This window comes from Ctenopharyngodon idella, chromosome 17, assembly GCF_019924925.1.
Source record: "Ctenopharyngodon idella isolate HZGC_01 chromosome 17, HZGC01, whole genome shotgun sequence".
NCBI lineage: Eukaryota > Metazoa > Chordata > Actinopteri > Cypriniformes > Xenocyprididae > Ctenopharyngodon > Ctenopharyngodon idella.
Genome location: NC_067236.1, coordinates 16,079,859 through 16,099,422, shown reverse-complemented (window position 1 = coordinate 16,099,422; position 19,564 = coordinate 16,079,859). Strand labels below are relative to the sequence as shown.

The window sequence follows — 19,564 nt, the reverse complement described above, 5'->3', positions numbered from 1 at the left end:
TAAACAAATTACCATCATTTGTCACACTGTCATTCTTATATTCATCGTTAATTATTTTCAGTAAAGTGAAAGTATCAAATGATCTGTAACAGACAAAGCAGTAGTGACCCATGGTAAAAACATTGTTACTCACACTTGTGTGTTTCTGTCGGATTCAATATAGTTGGCACTGCATCATCTTTTATTTTCAGTCTCTCTGAATCGTGTCTTGTTTAATAAAAACAAATCCGCAGTAAAATGAAGCGAACACAAATGATGTGATAGGGCTTTGTTAAAAAGAAAGTTCATCCACGCCTTCTTAATGTTAGCATAGCAATGCAAATCGTTTTGTTGCTGGAGCAATCCTGTGTCTGTGTCTGTCTCGCATTTACTACTACATGACATGCACGAATGACCCCGTGGTGGGTGGGGCTAAAGAGGCAATGATGTAGAAGTAGCCACTGATCTTCTTCTGCAGAGGCGGTCTTTCGTCACACTCTTATGTCATACTGAGACAAAATCCGAAATGAGTCGTTTTGAGAACTTTGTTTCAATAAAAGCTGTTTCTGGACTAACGAGGAAGCTTTGAGTTCTGAAAATTACAGGATTTTTTTAGTACAGTGACCTCTTATAGGTCAAAACATCAAGGAAAATTGTATTTCTTAATTCATGACCCCTTTAAATCATCCAACCCATGTATTCATGTTTGTATGTAGTGAGAGAGAGAGAGAGAAACTTTGGAATGTGGAATGGCAGAACATGCTATCTGTGTAGAAAATGAGAGCACTTAAGATGCTTTTGAAGTGCTTCATTTAAAGTCAACAGGCCCTTTAACTGCAAAACCATTTAGAGATTATTGCTTTTATAACAAAATAATTAACAGCAAACCCATTAATGTAGCAGGAATGGTTGTTTCTGCTAGAATCATACAATTACATTAGCTACCTAACTTGCATTTCTATATAAAGAACAAACTTCAAACAAAGTTCTCTAGTTAGTTTTACAGTTCACGTTTGCCATCTACGAGTGGATTTCAATTGGTCTGGTAAAAATGTATGTCCATTTGCCGCATGCATCAAAGGAACTCACTCAGTCATGACATTTTTCATTTTACCCTTGAAAATTCTCATTGGTAGAAGAGCTCAGGCTAACAGCACAGATTTTATACTCTTTTACTCTATACTCAGTTCTTCAAAGCCTTACTGCAACAGAGACAATTTTGACTATGACGACACTGCAGCTGCACTTGTACAAATGACATCTGCACCTTAGTATGCAAATCTTTGAATCAAGGCTTTAGTTGCCTCTCTATGCAAGTACTGTGCATGTACAGTAAAAAAAAAATTTATTCATTAAGTGTACAAATCTGGGCCAAGTTCAAAGATTCAGATATAGTATCAGATTGAGACTCACCTGTAGATGATGCAGGCACTGTTACGACACGTGTCACAGTTGGCTGTATCCTGCCCAGTTCGATATGACAGTCTGTGGAAAAACAGTATGTGATAAATATAGTATAATGAAAAAAATACAACTCATAACTTAAAGGGATAGTTCAACCAAAAATTAAAATTCTGTCATCATTTAATCATCCTCATATCATTCCAAACCTGTATGAACACACTTTTTAAAGATATTTTGAAGAATGTTAAAGTCCAAACAACATTGGGCCCCATTGAATTTCACTGTACGGACAAATAACAAACAAACAAACAAAAAACTCTTTAAAATAACTTTTTTTGTATTCCACAGGAAAAAAGCAATTCATGCAGGTTTGAAATGGCATGAGCGTGAGTAAACAATGACAGAATTTTCTAGGGTTGGGTAAACAATATCGATTTCTCGATTTTAATCGATTCTCATTTTTAGGAACCGATATCGATTCTTAAATCCCAAGAATCGATTAGTATAGTCTGTTTTCAGCTGATGAATGAACAGAACATGTAGCGTGCCTCCCATCCAATAAATTGCAATAATCTTTGTGCTTTGTTACTTTTAATATGAAGCAAAGTCTCAGATTTCAAATGACGTCCATCTTATTTTGAGATTCAAAAATTAAGTACAGTTTTGGCGCTGTTTAATGTGACGTGACAGATCGCTGTAGCACCTCAGTTAAAGAGAAGCGGCAGCACGGAGCGCATGTGAACATCCTCTCCTCTGTTTTAATACCAGTTACAGCGCGAAATAAACATGACTAAACATCTGAAGGTATGTTAAAATATACAGTACAACTTACCGAAATCCGTATCATGTCTTGTGTAATAGCTCAATCAATGTTTCAACCTCGGAAAGACGTCACTAAAACAGCTTGTAAACAATGTCACGTAACGTCACATTTACCTCAGAAAAACATATTCAGTGACCATAAACTCATAAGTCAGCTAGAAAAATGAACTCTAGAAAGCAGCATTCTGATAAATATAGCTATGAACCGTTACATATTCATTATAATGTTCTTCAATATTTAATGCATGTTTGAATGAATCAGTTACGACAGCCACGATTTAAATGTTTGTATTAAAAAAAAAAAAAAATGAATTGGAGTTGAAACATGATTATGTAATTCTAAACTTTATTTATTATTAAAAAAACCCAAAAAACATAATTGTGTGTAATTTAAGTGTTTGTATATAAATAAGTTAATTTTAACCTTCAATATTATAGTAAAGTAGTACCAACTAACTCCCATGTGTAGATTACAGCATTAGTTGAGAGATTTTTTTCCTCTAGAAAATTTGCCATGTACTGTAACTGATATACTACATCCAAAATAATCGATATCGAATCGGATCGAATCGAAATTGTAATCGAATCGAATCGCAAGCATGTGAATAGAAATCGAATCGAATCGTGAAAATTGTGTCAATACCCAGCCCTAGAATTTTCATTTTGGGTATATTATCTACTATTTTTTGCTTGAACTATTTTTTTTATTATTATTATTGATATTTATCTTTAATTCACAATGAAGCATTAAATTAATCACAAGTGACAGTAAAGACTTTTCATTGTTGTCAAAAAGTTCTGAACAATCCTGAAAAAAAAAGATCATGGTTTCCACAAAAATGTTAAGCAGCACAACTGTTTTCAGCATTGATAATAATAAACGTCTCTTTCCAAATCAGCATATCAGAGTGATTTCTGAAGGATCATGTGACACTGAAGACTGGAGTAATGATGCTGAAAATTCAGCTTTGCATCACAGGAATAAATTACATTTTAAAATATATTAAAATAGAAACAGTTATTTTAAATTGTAATAATTTTCCACAAAATATTTACTGTATTTTTAATCAACTAAATGCAGCTATAGTGATAGCTTTATTGTGTTAATTGTGTCAAGATTTATTTTGACTAATTTGATTAATGAAACAGCATATCTGAATTAATGCAATAAAATGGTTTGATTGATTCACAGCCCCATTATTATTTCTTGTGCATTGGAGTCTTTTTTTAACGCATGGCCTCTTGCAGATTATTGCTTTATTCTGCCCTGTGCCCAGGATTTCTATAGATTATTTCATGATGGAAGACACCGGGATTGAATTCCCTGTATCTATCCACCGTTCATTCATGGCCCTTGGGCTTCAGCAGCGTTAATGTATGTACAAGGGAATGATGGATCATGCACTAGCCTGGCATACTTGAAGTGGTTTTGATATATTGTTTGTGTGCTGATGTGACACTGTGACACATGCCTTGCATTTCTACAGAGACAATAACGGGGCTGTACCCAGCAGCCATGCAGTTATGCATTTTCATTAAAGCTTAATGAAAGCCTAATTGGATCACTTTATCCCTCTGAGCACTCAAGTGTCAGGATGGTCATTGATATTCTGCATTCAGTTCAATCTGATGTTGCTGAGGAGTTCACAGTGACAGTGGTTACACACATTATGTCCAATCGTAGAGGAGTAATATTTGCTGTAGCCATGCAGCAGACAAGAACAACACCTGAACTGAGCTTTTACTTTATTCGCTAATAGACTAAAGCGATATTTTTAAACATAATGATATTTTTAAACATAATGATATTTTTACTCTATAGGCTCAGAATCAGGGCACCACGTCATGGTAGAGTGGTACTTAACAGGAAGAAAATCAATATGGTCAAAATGATCTGGAATAAATGGGAATGAGATGAGATTGAACCCTTCATCATGGTAGAAGCACTGGAGAAGAAATATCCTAAAGGTCAAGGAGGGCAAGGAATTATTGGTGGTCAAGGTGACCCATATGTAATGAGGTCAGCTGTGTGCAGGTTGGTTTGTGTTTAGGTTATAATGCTCCAAACCAGCATTTTTCCCCTTCAGTGGAAAACAAAATACGAGATTTTGTAAATTGTCTCCGTATTTTTTTTTTTTTTTTTGTCCATGAAACTTAATGGGGTCCAATGTAGGCTTGAGCGATATGTATCATCTACAATAATCTCGTAATTGTTGTTTTAACCAAGTGCAAGCAGACATTATCACTCACTTTGCAAAAACCAAACAAAAACATGCAACACAAGGCGGTGTTTTGGTACTGAATGAATCTGCATGAATGAATTGTTCGAGTGAATGATTCAATAACTTATTCATGAAGACAGTCACTTGCTTTGTTTCTGAATCAGCCATTTTGAACAAATTGTTTGAATAACTTATTCAGTGACTTACTCATTAAGATTTCATTGATTTACCTATACTGGCTACTGGTGGATTTATATTTAAAATATGTTTAAGTATTTACATATAATAAGGTTAGAAAAACAATTGACCTTAAACAATTGGCCCCTGGAAATAATGGGGGAAATATCACCCCTTAATGGAAAAGTTAATTTCTGTCACTGCTTTGAACGAACCACCGAACAGATTCTGAAGAATACTGTCTATGACAGGCCTGAAAAACACAATCAGCAAACCATTATGGTCAATGACAAAATCTAATTTTTATTAAAGGGGTGGATCCTATTATGCTTTTTCACTTTTTTTAACTTTAGTTAGTGTGTAATGTTGCTGTGTGAGCATAAAAAAGATCTGCAAGGTTACAAAGGTCAAAGTCCACTCCAAAGGGAGATATTCTCTTTAACAAAAAACACTTTTTTAAGAACAACAACAAACGACTTGTTTGGACTACAATATGCTTTTTCCGGATCTTGTAAATTCACAATGTCACTCATTTAAATAATACCCGCCCACAGAGTACACAAAAAAAAAGGGGCGAGGCCTGGTTGAGCTGCGCTAGTAGTGTGTTGTTGCCATGTGGAAGAGACTTATTTTTAAACTAGACTAAATTTATTTTTAACACTGTTCCTGAACATTATAACCCCAACGTTTATCTGTGTGCCGCACATTTTATGGAGGACAGGTTTCAGAACCTCAGAGAGTACAATGCTGCCTATGCACAAAAGTTTCTCCTCAAAGACGGAGCAGTTCCCACTTTGGCGGGACAATCAGTTGTTTATGGATCACAACCTGTAAGTATGTTTTATTATTTGTGGCTCTGCTAGCTAACATTACAGTGTTGATGAAGTGTTTAGCTACAGGGCTCTTGCTTTTGTAAGACTGTTCACCGATCTTTAGGAACTTTAAAACGTCATGTTAAATCCATGCTTGCAAAGGTACTGCACCAAAAACAAAATCAAGACTTCGTAAAAGGGCATAATAGGACCCCTTTAATATTGCACACCCCTAGTCCAATGTTGTTTTGGACCCCACTGATTTTCACTGCATGTACAATACATTCTTCAAAATATCTATTTTTTTTTTTCCTGTTCCTTAAACCTAGTATGGCCAGCAAGTAGCTGTTTTGTTGCTGATCCAAGATGGTCTACAAGCTTATAGGATCTAATAAGCATTTTAGATCAGCTAGAAGCAAGCTACCATGTTACAAAACACACCTATGGATTTTTCAGCAGGGAATAATTTAGAGTTTCTAGGTCACTGGACAAATTCTATGGTCCCTTCCTATTCTGTGAAAGTGAGAATACATTAATATTATGTATAAACAGAATTTCAGTTCTTTTGAAATAAATATTGATCAGACAGTGTGTGCATGTCGCTGAATCACACAAGTGCTGTGTGTTTCTTCCCTGCGAGCTGGCTCGCAGTTATTGCAGACATCAGCTCTGTTGAAAGACGCGTTCTGCCCTCTCTCGCTGGAGGTGTGCCCTGAGTCTGCAGGGAGGTGAACACTGCTACGTTCCTGGAATAATCTGTGAAAAACTGACACTGACAGAGGAAGCAAATCTCACATTACACAATGTGTAATAGTGTGCTAATGTTTCTTTCTAATGTGAATTCACAGTGGTTTGGCATGTTGTTGAAATTCAGTGAATGCTATTAGGACATACCAGTGTTAGCACACGCTAATGAAAGTAATACGTGACAAGGTAGAAGCAGCAGCATCTGACGATACTTATATTGAAGTCCCTTGACTTCAGACACAAATATGTCCCAGAATTTGCTCATGAATAATTCATCTGTTGATTATCAAAGACAGAATATACAGAGAAGAACCAGATATTTATGTTACCTAAATGTAATGCGAGTGGTGCTTGTCTAGGATTGGGAACCAGGAACCAGTTGATGTTTGATTCCCAGTCTAAAGGCAATCTTTTGCCAATGTAGATGGAACACCACACTAAAATATTTAGACCGTTTCCTGCAATAGTTATTCAATGGTGCTGCAACACTGATACAGAAACTTGTGAGTTATAAAGTCAGAATTGCATGATATAAACTCGCAATTGCGAGAAGTCAGAATTGCAAGTTTATATCACACAATTCTGACTTTATAACTTGTAATTGTGAGTTTATATCTCGCAATTCTGAGAAATAAAAATACAGAATTGAGATTTAAACTCGCAATTGTAAGAAAAATGTCAGAATTGTGAGGTAAAAAGTCGCAAATACTTTTTTATTTTTATGTCATGGCGGAAACAAGCTTCCATTCACAGGAGAAAAACTGAAAAAAAAAACATAAAATACTGACGACACGGAACAAAAACATTTAATGAACTGAAGGCTAATATACACACAGAGATAATTAACGTAACAAGGAACACCTGCTTAACTCAATCAACGACCACGGAGAAAACTAGCAAAGGAAACACTGCCCAAACAGGAACTGAACACAAAACTAACTATTAGTTTTATTAGTATTAAAACATGAATTTAAACCAGAATCGTTAAATTCTTTATGATTCTCTTCTCGATGTTTTCTCATTTAAAACTTGATTCAAATGCTAGGGTGTTACTGGTTGATAAGGTGTTCACAGAGCTATTTAGTGTGCCTTAGCAGCACTAATATGCATCATCGACTAATTCTTATTTGCGATGTCATGTATTGTGAATGCTTGGAAATGCACTAGAAGTGTAAAGGAATCCAAATGCCCTCAAACCACAGCAGAGCATGCCTTACGAAATCACATTGTCATCCAGACACTGACAATCTGTTGCCGTCTGGATAGGCTGCGGAAGTCATTGACACACTAATGAGCCAGTCGTGTTAATGATTAAAAAGCAGTTCAGGCGGCTGGATCTCCATTTGGATACATCACCCAGTGACTGTCCTTGGAAAGTACTGCATTAAAAAAGCCGCTATTATCCTATATACAGTAATGGTGAAATGAGCCTCAGTGAGCAGAACAAAATGTGTTAAAGTATTGTGGAGAAAATGATATATTGTTGCTAATTTGAGGGCTCAGCAAAGTTAGCAAAGCAACACAAAATCTTCATTTATTCCTCCTCGACAATTTGCCTCTGCCAAAAGTCAAGAAACTCATGCCAGCATTTGAAAAATGTTAATTGCTTGTGCAAATAGGAGTGTTTCACAGAAGGAATCGCCACCAACACTTGTCGACAAAATAAATAAGCCTAATATACACTACCATTCAAAAGTATGGATGGGAAAGTAACTTTCACTGTAACTGTAGTGTGAATGTTTTTATTTCCAATAATATTTCACTGTTTGATATGTAGTGATTTCTTACATACTCTGGTCAGTATGTAAAAAAAAAAAAAGGCCTAAATCCTGTTAGATTGATGACTTGTGCACAGATGGTATTGTGCGGTACTGTAGTATTTTTCTATTGCAAGCTACAACTCGCAAATGCTAACTAACTGGAAAAATTTCAAGCCACAGCACGTCTCTATCAGCACTAAAAGCTGGATTAACACCTAAAGTCTCTACCCCGGTGTTCCAGAGACATCCATGCCAGGGCTCCCAAGTGCTTGGCATTTTAGGCTCTGCCCACCCTGGCTGTCAGCAGCATGCAGACGCTTTGTTTGCACTAAAAGCCTTGCTCTCAGACAGAGAGGAACATCAAACCCTTGGCTCGGGCTGGTTTAACCCAGGGAGACTGGCTGGGCTTTCATGTGCCCACACTGAGCCACTCATCGGTTCTGAGCTCAGCTGCTCTGATGACACCTAGCATGTGGGAGAGCAGGCACGGAGGTCCTGCCTCTAATAATAGTCCCCACACTCATTGTGGAAGATGGGAGCTACACATGCACACAAAAACAGACGCACTTTGTCCTTTGTAAGATGAAAGGGCTGCCTGATGAGGCGCTGCTAATTGAGGCTGTTTGAGTAGTGGTTTTGTGCTCTGAAAATACGCCCTGCTTCTCTCACTCCTGGCTCAGGAAAAGAAAGAAGTCCAGTGCTCCTTAAACAGTGAGTTAGGCTTGAGGGCCATTACCTGCCCAAAACAATGCCCGAAGAAGCTTAAGTGCTGAGACTAGGAGTTTTAGACCAGCTCTGAGTGGCCAATTTGACTCATTTCAAGGAGTTGTTAAGGTGAAATATACACAAATACAACCATTTGCTGCTGACAAGATGTCTACCATACTAAATGAGTAATGATAAGGTAGACGTAAAATGCTACTATTAGAACTGGGCTGTAAATGACTCCTCGCTGAGCCCAGCCTAAAAACCTTATGGACCAATCCTACCTTAGCAAGTGTTGCATTTTCAAGTACTTTTGGTTTCTCGCATGTCATTCTACAGAGGATTTCTGTGTTTGGATAGAGAAAGAGTACTTTCAGATAATTATCCAGAACTATGGTCAAATGTTGATGCTGGTTCACTCTTAATTGGCACAAGGTATCCAGAGAGGATTTTGTTATCAGTTCTAATTGCTTTTGAGGCTTCAGATGCGTTTGACTGTGAGAAGCCTTGATTTTGATTTTCAGTTTTAAAATCACATTGCTGCTTAATTTAACAATAAAAAAAGAAAAGCATCAGATAAAATAATAGCAGTTTATTCCAGCCAATGTAGAAATAATATCCAATCCAATTCATACCACATTATTATACAGTTGCATGAAAATCTATGTGAAACTGTGTGAAAATGTGAATAATTTTAACAAAATATGAGAGCTCATACAAAATGTATGTTATTTTTTATTTAGTACTATCCTGAGTAAGATATTTTACATAAAAAATAGCTGAATTTATTAAAATATCCCTGTTCAAAAGTGTGAGAACCCTTGGTTCTTAATACTGTGTGTGGTTACCTGGATGATCTATGACTTTTTTTTTGTTTTGTTTTGGTTGTTCATGAGTCCCTTGTTTGTCCCGAGCAGTTAAACTGAGCACTGTCCTTCAGAAAAATCCTCCAGTGAAAACTTTTGAACAGGATGAAGATGTCCAAATTTTTCTTATTTTGTTGAAATACCTTATTTTTTTCCTTCTTTTATTTCATTTAGTACTGCCTTTCGGAAGCAATAGAAGATACTTGCATGTTTCTCGGAAGAAAAATTAAGTACAATTTACCTTGATCTTCAAATTTAAAAAGTTTTCACCCCCCGGCTCTTAATGCATCGTGTTTCCTTCTGGAGCATCAGTGAATGTTTGAACCTTTTTTTTTAGTAGTTGTTTTTGAGTCCCTCAATTGTCATCAGTGTGAAAAGATGGATCTCAAAATCATACAGTCACTGCTGGAAAGGGTCCAAATATGCAAAAAAATCCTTGAAAACTGAAGAATCTGCAGGACCTAGAGGATTTTTCTGAAGAACAGAGCTCAGTTTAAGTGCTCAGAACAAACAAGGGACTCATGAACAACCATCACAAAACAAAACAAAAAAACAGTTGTAGATCATCCAGGTAACCACACACAATGTAAACACCTTTTATGTAAAATATCTCAGGACAGTACTAAATAATAAATAACATGCATTTTGTATGATCTCTCTTATTTTGTAAAAATTATTCACATTTTCACAGATTCTGCAAGTGGTTCCCATTCTTTTTCATGCAACTGTACATATTTTATTTTAAAAAATAACTTAAAAAAAAATCAAAAACACATTGATTGTAGAAACTGATTGTAGAAATCTCTTACTTATTCCTGGGATATTCTGTAAAGCTTGTCTGAATTAACATAAGTAACCATGTGTCACGGATAGATGAAGATGAGGCGAGGCAGCGAAGATCTAAATGCCGCACTAAAGTAACTAAACAAAGTAAAGTGAAGACACGTAAAAGTGTGCGCTATACACAAACAACACAAGACAATGAACTCAGAGAACAAAAGGCATTATATATATATATATATATATATTTATATTATACACACACACAAGATAATGAACTAGAATACGAAACAGGTGTGAACTAACAAAGACTTTACTAAATAAATTTAGGGTTATGTAAATATCCTGTTTGTGGTTTCAGAATGCTATTAAGTAATGTTGTCAAAAATTACTAACTTCGGTACCAAGTCGGTATTGAAATTTTAAAAATGCGACAAGTATTTCCTCCTAGCATTTTTAGCGCTGTTGAGCAGACTGTTAAACACCTCTGATTGGCCATTGTGTTCACACACTCAACAGATATGTCTGTGATTGGCTACAATGATCAACACTTCAAAAACATGTTGTAAATAGACATCTTTGACACTCTTCACTGAGCGCTTACATAGATATACACGGGAGCATTTGAAAGCAAGCATATATCCCTAATATATCCGCTGATAGACGGATCCAATGATAGACGGCTGCTTTCAAACGCTCCCGTGTATCTGTATAAGTGCTTGGTAAAGAGTGTCAAAGATGTCTATTTACAACATGTTTTTGAAGTGTCGATCATTGTAGCCAATCATAGACATATCTGTTGAGCATGTGAACACAATGGCCAATCAGAGGTGTTTAAGACTCTGCTCAACAGCGCTCAAAATGCTAGGGGGAAATGTTGCTAACTTCACATATTTTAAAATTTCAGTACCAAGTATTTCAGTACCTTAGTCAGTATTTTGACAACACTACTATCAAGATACCTAGTAGTCCTCTTTTGCTCATCAAGGTTGAATTTATTTGATCACAAATACAGTAAAACATTAATAGTGTGAAATATTATTATGGTATAAAATAACATGTTTTCTGTTTTAATATATTTTAAAATGTAATGTTTTGCTGTCATGGCAAAGCTGAATTTTCAATTGCCATTACTCCAGTCTTGTGTCACATGACCCTTCAGAAATCATTCTAACATGCTGATTTTGTACTCAAATAACATTTCTTATTATTATAAATGTAGAAAACAGTTGTGTTACTTAATATTTTTTTGTGAAAACTGTTATATTTTTCAGGATTTTAATGAAACTATTTAATGAAAGTTCAAAACAGCATCAGAACAGCATTTAATTAAAACAGAAATCGTTTGTAACATTATCTTTGACGAATAAAAGAATTCATTTCATTAAAAAAAAAAAAAAAAAAAAAATCTTACAGACCTCAAACTTTTAAAAGGTAGTGTATAAAAAAAAAAAAAAAAAAAAAAAAAACACATAAAATGCCTAACGTTCCTTTTGGACGTCTACCAGGGATTAAAAGCTGCTAATATCTCCAGAACCCCCTCTTATCGACCCTTACTAAATAACTCGTCATGTCCTGTCGGCCAACAGCTGAGGCAGGCACTTCTAAAGCTTCTAGCATCCCAACCAGAAGAGACGTCCACTTAATGGAGGGGCATTATTAAACATGAGGAGCACTGATTGTATCGAGCTCATGCCGTCACAGGCGGCAGAGAGAAAGTGAGGTTGGCTCTGTGCCTGTGGAGCATCAGGTATTAGGAAATGCAGGATGACATCTGACATTGAAGTGTCCCTGTTTTGCGCCGCAAGTGGCTTTCAACAGGCACCAAAGAATCTTTTTAACACATTTGCTTCCCATATTCCAATTTCAACAGTCACCACACAATGCATAACCCTGAATTTTTGGCACTCACGAAAGATGCTGACATGGAAATGGAGCTGAAGTGCATTTAAAAGCTTTAAACAGTTGTTATAAATGATGTTCTTGTTGCTCACAGTGCCGGTTTATACCTGTGCGGCACGGACACCATAAATGCAGCGAAATTAAAATATTCAAGCTGCTGAAATTGAATACATATTCCCTGCTGACTTCACACCTGCCTTTCATTCATAAATCAGGTATGACGGATCATTTTAGAAATGCTTTGTTTTTTTTACGAGTGACCTTGTCTGCTAAATGAAGTATAGTGCAATGCAAGAGAAGCTTCAGCACTTTTTCCAAACAAACATTATTCTTCAAGATTTGTGAACAATGACTAATACAGCCAATGACTTGACACTTCAATAAGGGTGAGTAAATGATGACAGAACATTCATTTTTGGGTGAACTATCCCTTTTAAGTGGGTTGGAATGAATTGTGACATTGCATTTTCCCTTTAAAGAAAGTGTTAAATATTGCAGTATTGTGATTAAAAACTGCAGAGACTGCAAATCAGAATGGAGGCACATGCTTCACAATCAAGTGAAAAGCGTCATTTGAAAGCAATTACAAGTGATAACATTAGTGTAAGTAAACAGAACTAACATTTCTACAACACACTCACTATGGTACTGTGAATCCTAGCAACACTGCAATGAACTGAAACAAAATTATGACGTTACGATTAATTAATCCCAGAGCAAATGTCAGTGTTCTTACGGAAGTTCAACATGTTCATTCAGGGAAGCGTGTTGCTGTTTAATTCACTTGTCAAGGTTTATTTAATTATTTGGATACGGACAAAAACACCCCTCTGGATACCTTGTGTCACTATTATAACTGAACCAATTTATTTGATAATTTCCAAAACAATTGCATTTAGAACTACTCAAACACATAAATGCTCAGAAAATACAGTGAAAAGTGTCAATAACAGATGTTTTTAACCATCTACTGTAACACCAGGCTAAAAGGAATATTGCAGGTTATTTTACTTTATGGACCACATCTGTGGAGCCCTGCTGATTACCACCAACAATAATAATTTGAAAAAATGAATAGGAATGACATTTACATAGTTACAAATACAGTTAACATGTAAGTCTAGTAGACATGTTGGCCTGAGCGTTTAAAGCAGATGCTGTATGTAAGGGTTGTATTGTATCGTCAAAGAACTTGATTTGAACAGGAAGTCTTCAGTTTAAGTCAGCATGAAATTAAAATTAACCCTATTTATTTTCTAAATGCATGTTATTGATCTTACTGTGAAAAGTTTGTCCATGCATAAACACTGCCCCTTTCCTACAAATTGACTGCAAGCTTGCATTCAGTTCGGCCTCCATCCAAACATAACCGATGAATTGAATCAAATCCACAGGAATTTTTTTTTTTTTCTTAATTATATAATCAATTTCTTTAGGATGTACGTCACAACATAGAAGAAAAGATCTGTCAGTAATTACATTTTGTTGCAACAACAACAACAACAACAACAAAATCTTAACCAAAAACTTTTTTAATTGAGTTGTCAAGTTGTTTAAAATTAGGGATGCAGAATATATCAGTACCATATTGGTTACTGGCCAATATTAGTGATTTTTTAATTTATTGATATTGGATATATATAAAGTTGATATTGTAAATTGAATTGTGCCTGATAATGTCCCCTATTTTCGCATTTAAATTACCTTTACTAAAATGTGATCTTTATTGCTAAATGAATATCCATTTTTTATATTGTATTATTATAATGTTGTGATGACAAAAATTATTTGAAGACTTTAAATGATTTTAGTTTTTAGGTTTTATTTTTATTTTAGAGAAAATCGTATACAAAAAAAGTTAATATTTTTTTTAATAAGTTTATCGGTATTGGCTAAAATGTTCAAATTGATGCATTCCGAGTTTATGGAAGCTTGTTTCCGTCACTAAATAAAAAAATAAAAAAAGGTAATTGCAACTTTTTATCTCACAATTCTAACTTTTTCTCAGCAATTGCGAGTTATAAAGTCAGAATTGCATGATATAAAGTCAGAATTGAGAGATATAAAGTCGCAATTCTGACTTTTTTTCTCAGAACTGAGATATAAACTCACAATTGCGAGTTATAAAGCCACTTTTTTTCTTCTCACAATTTTATAACATATAAACAAGTTTATATCTCACAATTCTGACTTTATAACATGCAATTCCAAGATATAAACACACAAGTTTGACTTTTTTTCTCCTCGTAATTGCAAGTTTATAACTCGCAATTCTGACTTTAGCACTCAATTCTGACTTTATATCACACAATTCTGACTTTATAACTCGCAATTGTGAGACGTAAAGTCGCAATTACCTTTTTTATTTTTTATTTCATGGCAGAAACAAGCTTCCATACGAGTTACTTACACTTACAATTTTGAAACAGTGTCACAGATGTATATTGTAAACACTTGCATGTGATACTGCCTTTTCCTTTTCACATTGAGAAAACCAGCCTGAAACACAAAAACTGCACAAATACAGTTGATGAATAGTAAATGTGTTACATAAAGACCATGACTCACCCCTCTCGCTGTGCTTCTCCTCTTTCCAGCTCCTGAATGACCCCCAGCAGCACTTTGATGGTTTCTTGACTGGAGCTGATCAGAGCCTCCATGGCTTGAAGCCTGGCTTTCGCATTCCCATCGGCCCCGGGGAGAGCGATCATCTGCCCCCGTGTGCCCTGCCTGGTCTCTGCGGTGCCCAAGTTTTGGCCACTGTGACAGTGGGCCTGTATGTGGGCCTGGGAAGCACAGCTCGCCGAATGAGGCAAAGCCTGAGACCGCGCCTGCAATCCGTTCAGCTGCGCCGTGTCTTTTTTGCGTTTGCAGCTCCCTGAGGGACTCTCCAGGCATTCCACTTGTGTCAAAGACGTCCATGCAATAGGGCCGGAAATCTTTGAACAGTCACCCCTGACCTGCAGAGGTTGTGTCGGCGTAGTCGAGGAGGCACAGTTGGGCTGCTGGCCTGCCCCTGCCTCGCTCTCACTGGGTAATCCTTTGTGCTTGGCCCCACTCCCCGGGACATTGGCGTCTCTCCTTGAGTCTGACTGATCCAAAACCGTATCTGATGGATCGGGGCAGAGTTTTCCATCCGAGCAGTCTGGCCCGGCGCATAAGTCCTTTGCGTCGCTGCACTGCGGCGTAGTGTGGAGCAACACTCGGGTCTGCTGCACCCGCCCGTCACACCTTGCCGCTCGCTCCCCACCCTTCACGTCGCTCAGAAAGCCGTTGTTTTGATCCGGGTATTTCTCCACCAGAGCGGTGTGTTTGATGACATTTCCCTTCTTGCGCTCGAAGGGGAAAGTCTGGTAGCGCTTTTTCAAGTCGGGCGAGGTTTGCACACCCGTGCTTTTGGTGACATTCGGGATGGAACGGCGTGCCGGCATGGTCATGTACCTCCGGTGGATGACCTTGCAGGAAACAGAGCGGTCCCTGGCACCTCGGTGGGCGGCCTCATTCTGCGCCTCGCAGATGTCTTTAAAACGCACCTGCAGGGCTTTGTTTCGCTTGCGTACCGCGTCTGCTCCGCCTCGTTCCAGCGAAGGCCCGCCAGACTCCGAGTCAGACTCTGAGCTTGACAGAGTGCAGCGGCCTGCCTCCTTACTGACCATAACTCCTGCGAGAAAGAGAGAGAGGAAGAAGAATGAGGGACGGCAAAAGCGTTTACAGTTAATAAAATGGCAGTGATTGCAGCTCAAGCACAGATGGCCTAGTTTTGTCTTTTCTTCAGCGCACAGCATCCTGGCAGTCAAAGCTTGTTTCTTTTTTGTGTGCGTCTGTGTTTTGTTTAGCGGTGGAAGTCACAGCTGACATGGAGCGACCTGCATTCATGCTCTCTCATTACACTAAGGCTTCATCTCTCTAATGAGGCTGCCAGTACATGGGAGATGGGGGCTAAAGCACAGACTGCTAGAGAGATGAACACGGCCTTTGAGTCATCAGATATGAAATATAACTCAACACTTGATGGCAAATACAGACACACAAAAAAATATGACACCTGAATTATGAGGAACAAGTGTAAATACATCAGCAATTGAAGATGTGTGCGGAAGTGCAGAAAAAGTGTGATGCACAGGAGTATTCACTTTAACAGTTGGTGGACCGTGAATAATTTGACATGAAGCTGAAAAGGTGTTATATGTGGTTTTGCATTACAATAGTGTTCTGGGGCATTGGTAGGTGGTTGCTAAGGTGTTATGGGTGGTTTCTGGTGGTTGCTTGCTAGTCCAAATTAAACATTATGCACTCCCTTAAGTGATATTCAGGGGGCGGTTGCACCACTTGTGTGCAAGTTATTTAACTTAGCATAAATAGCCACTAGGTTACAGATTGCTTACTACTAAATATTTGAAAGCTGCACCATTAAAAAAGGTGAAACATAACCCTGCGTATACAATAAATAAATACTGAAGTCTATGACCAGGAGTTACAGTTGGAATAAAATGGCAGACCAATTGGATCACATCAATAGGCTCATGTTTTCCCGTGACAGACTTCAATGCTTTAGATGTACATGATGTTGACATTTATACTCATTTATTTTTTAAGGGCGAGAACATAATGCAAATAAATGACATCTTAGCGGGTGTCCAGATATAAATTAAAACAACATAAATTTTATTTATTATGTGTATATACGCACACAGAGGGTATAAATGTAGGGTATAAAGGGTATAATGAGTGAGCTGTATACAGTCCGCCATATTTATCTCCTTTCCAGAGCATTTAACAGCAGCATTCAAGTAAGAAATGTATTCTTATTAAAGCTACTGAAGTTATTCAATCAAGAGCAGTGGGTGATTTTCTGTTTTCCTTTTGTTGTTTGGTTAATATTAACAGCATATACAGCAGTATACTGTATATTACGCTGCTGTCATTTTAATACACAGATCTAATATACACATGTGATTTCTTTCCCTGCAGTTTACGTTCACAGACATAACCGACTGTGTTTGTGAACTTTGTGTGTTTTTGACATAACCTTGTGTGTATTTGACAGTTTAGGTGGAATAACACGTGAAAGAGAAAGCAATTTCATACTCACAGGATGCGTCGATGCTTTCTATGTGTGTGCTTTGGATGTGTGCGCTCAGAATACCATATATCAGAAGTTTAAACTGATATTGCTTTAAAACGCATGCAAATAATAACTTTGATGATGATGAAGAACTGCAAAATCATGAGAGGGTGACCGCGATAGAGATGATAATAGAACCAGACAGCTAGTTTGTTATTTTTCGGCAGAGTATTGGAGGCAGGAGTTGTACAGGCTCGCCCTCGTCTGGAAAGCGTGACGGGGAGCAGCAACTCATTTGCATTTAAAGGTACATGCACGAAATCAGCTTTCCGCTCAAAAATATATGTATAATAAGGTATAATAAATGATCTGTGGGGTATTTTGAGCTGAAACTTCCCAGACACATTCTGGGGACACCTGAGACTTATACTACAGCTTGTAAAAATGGGCATAATAGGTCCTTAGAATAAACTGAAATGCACAGGGGAAAATGAACACAATAAAAAGTAATAGCACACATTGTACCTCGATAAACTGCACAATTTGAAATATCGTTCATGTCCGTATTTTATTATTTAGTATTAGGGGTTTGTTCAAATCCCTAACACCACATATGAGCAATACTAATAGCAAAGCACCAGTAATTATGGTTTTATATTACAGCTCAACTCCATAACTCTGTTTAAGATCTCTAATCTTAGATCACAAAGTGCTAATATTATTGGGCGCATAAATTCCAGATTCACACAATTTGTAAAATGCCATGGCTGAGCTATGCGAAGTAAAAATAAATGTTTCAGCATGTAGATAAATATAGTGCCAAGACTATTTCATTCTGTATCATATTCATTTCACTCAGCTGTGGTCCATCATTTACTATTAGTCATTGCAATGTCTGGCAGGCTCAGTAACAGGGAAGAATACAAATGGACACCTTGTCATCTGTCAGGCAGCAGCAGTGTCTTTCGGTGTCTGATTTTCACTCCGTAAGCTTATCTGACTCGACAGTGATGACACTCATCCTCCTTGAGTCATTGAACTGCCCCCTCTAACGATTCAATCAGCATCTCAAAATAATGAGCTTGGTGACCTGTCAATTTTTGGAGCTAATATGGCGGGCACTTTCAGCCAGGCTGTAGTATATTATGGCAGTGATTCCCATCCAGGGTTAAATGTACTTAGATTGTCTGTTTTTTTATCCATAATATTGATCGTTTTCAGTTTAAAAGTCTTAAAAAGTGTATCGTAATGTAACAGGGTTATTGTCGTTAACTAAATCTAAAACTATAACTATTCAAATATTTTTGTTAATTAAAATAAAGATGAAATAAAATATAAATATTAGATGGAAAAACTAAACAATCTATAAAATGAAAACTGTTTAAGTTGAAACACTAAAATTACTACATGTAAATAAACAAACTAACTAAAACTGGAATTAAAAAAAAATTAACTAAAATAATAATAAAAATGAAAAAAGCACAAAAATTACTAAAATAAACTAAAATTATGTATAAAATTATAACTGAAAATATAAAATAAAAGCTAATTCAAACTATTAATAAAATACACTGCTCAAAAAAATTAAAGAAACACTTTGAAAACACATCAGATCTCAATGGGGAAAAATATCATGCTGGATATCTATACTGATATGGACTGGGTAATGTGTTAGGAACAAAAGGATGCCACATCGTTTGATGGAAATGAAAATTATCAACCTACAGAGGACTGAATTCAAAGACACCCCGAAAATCAAAGTGAAAAAAATGATGCAGCAGGCTAGTCCATTTTGCTGAAATTTCATTGCAGCAACTCAAAATGGTACTCAGTAGTTTGTATGGCCCCACGTGCTTGTATGCATGCCTGACTACATCAGGGCATGCTCCTAATGAGACGACAGAGGGTGTCCTGGGGTATTTGCTCCCAGATCTGGACCAGGGCATCACTGAGCTCCTGGACAGTCTGAGGTGCAACCTGGCAGCGTCGGATGCACCGAAACGTAATGTCCCAGAGGTGTTCTATTGGATTTAGGTCAGGCGAGCGTAGGGGCCATTCAATGGTATCAATTCCTTCGTCCTCCAGGAACTGCCTGCATACTCTTGCCACATGATGCCAGGCATTGTCGTGCACCAGGAGGAACTCAAGACCCACTGCACCAGCGTAGGGTCAGACAATGGGTCCAAGGATTTCATCCCGATACCTAATGGCAGTCAGGGTGCCATTGTCTAGCCTGTAGAGGTCTGTGCGTCCCTCCATGGATATGCCTCCCCAGACCATCGCTGACCCACCACCAAACCGGTCATGCTGAACGATGTTTCAG

General features: G+C 37.2%; 1 protein-coding gene across 2 annotated transcripts in view; it reads right to left on the bottom strand.

Annotated features, from left to right (window-relative positions):
• The window catches only part of insyn2ab (inhibitory synaptic factor 2Ab), a 50,953-nt gene that overhangs the window by 18,634 nt on the left and 12,755 nt on the right, over positions 1-19,564 (bottom strand). For both annotated transcript variants that reach the window (XR_007926024.1, XM_051869130.1), the window contains exons 2-3: positions 14,745-15,837; positions 1,393-1,464 (exon numbers count right to left, since the gene is read on the bottom strand). Coding sequence is in view for 1 of the 2 variants with exons in the window: in XM_051869130.1 (XP_051725090.1) it covers positions 1,393-1,464; positions 14,745-15,832 (1,160 nt within the window). In the remaining variant the exon portion in view is untranslated. The remainder of the gene's footprint in view (positions 1-1,392; positions 1,465-14,744; positions 15,838-19,564) is intronic.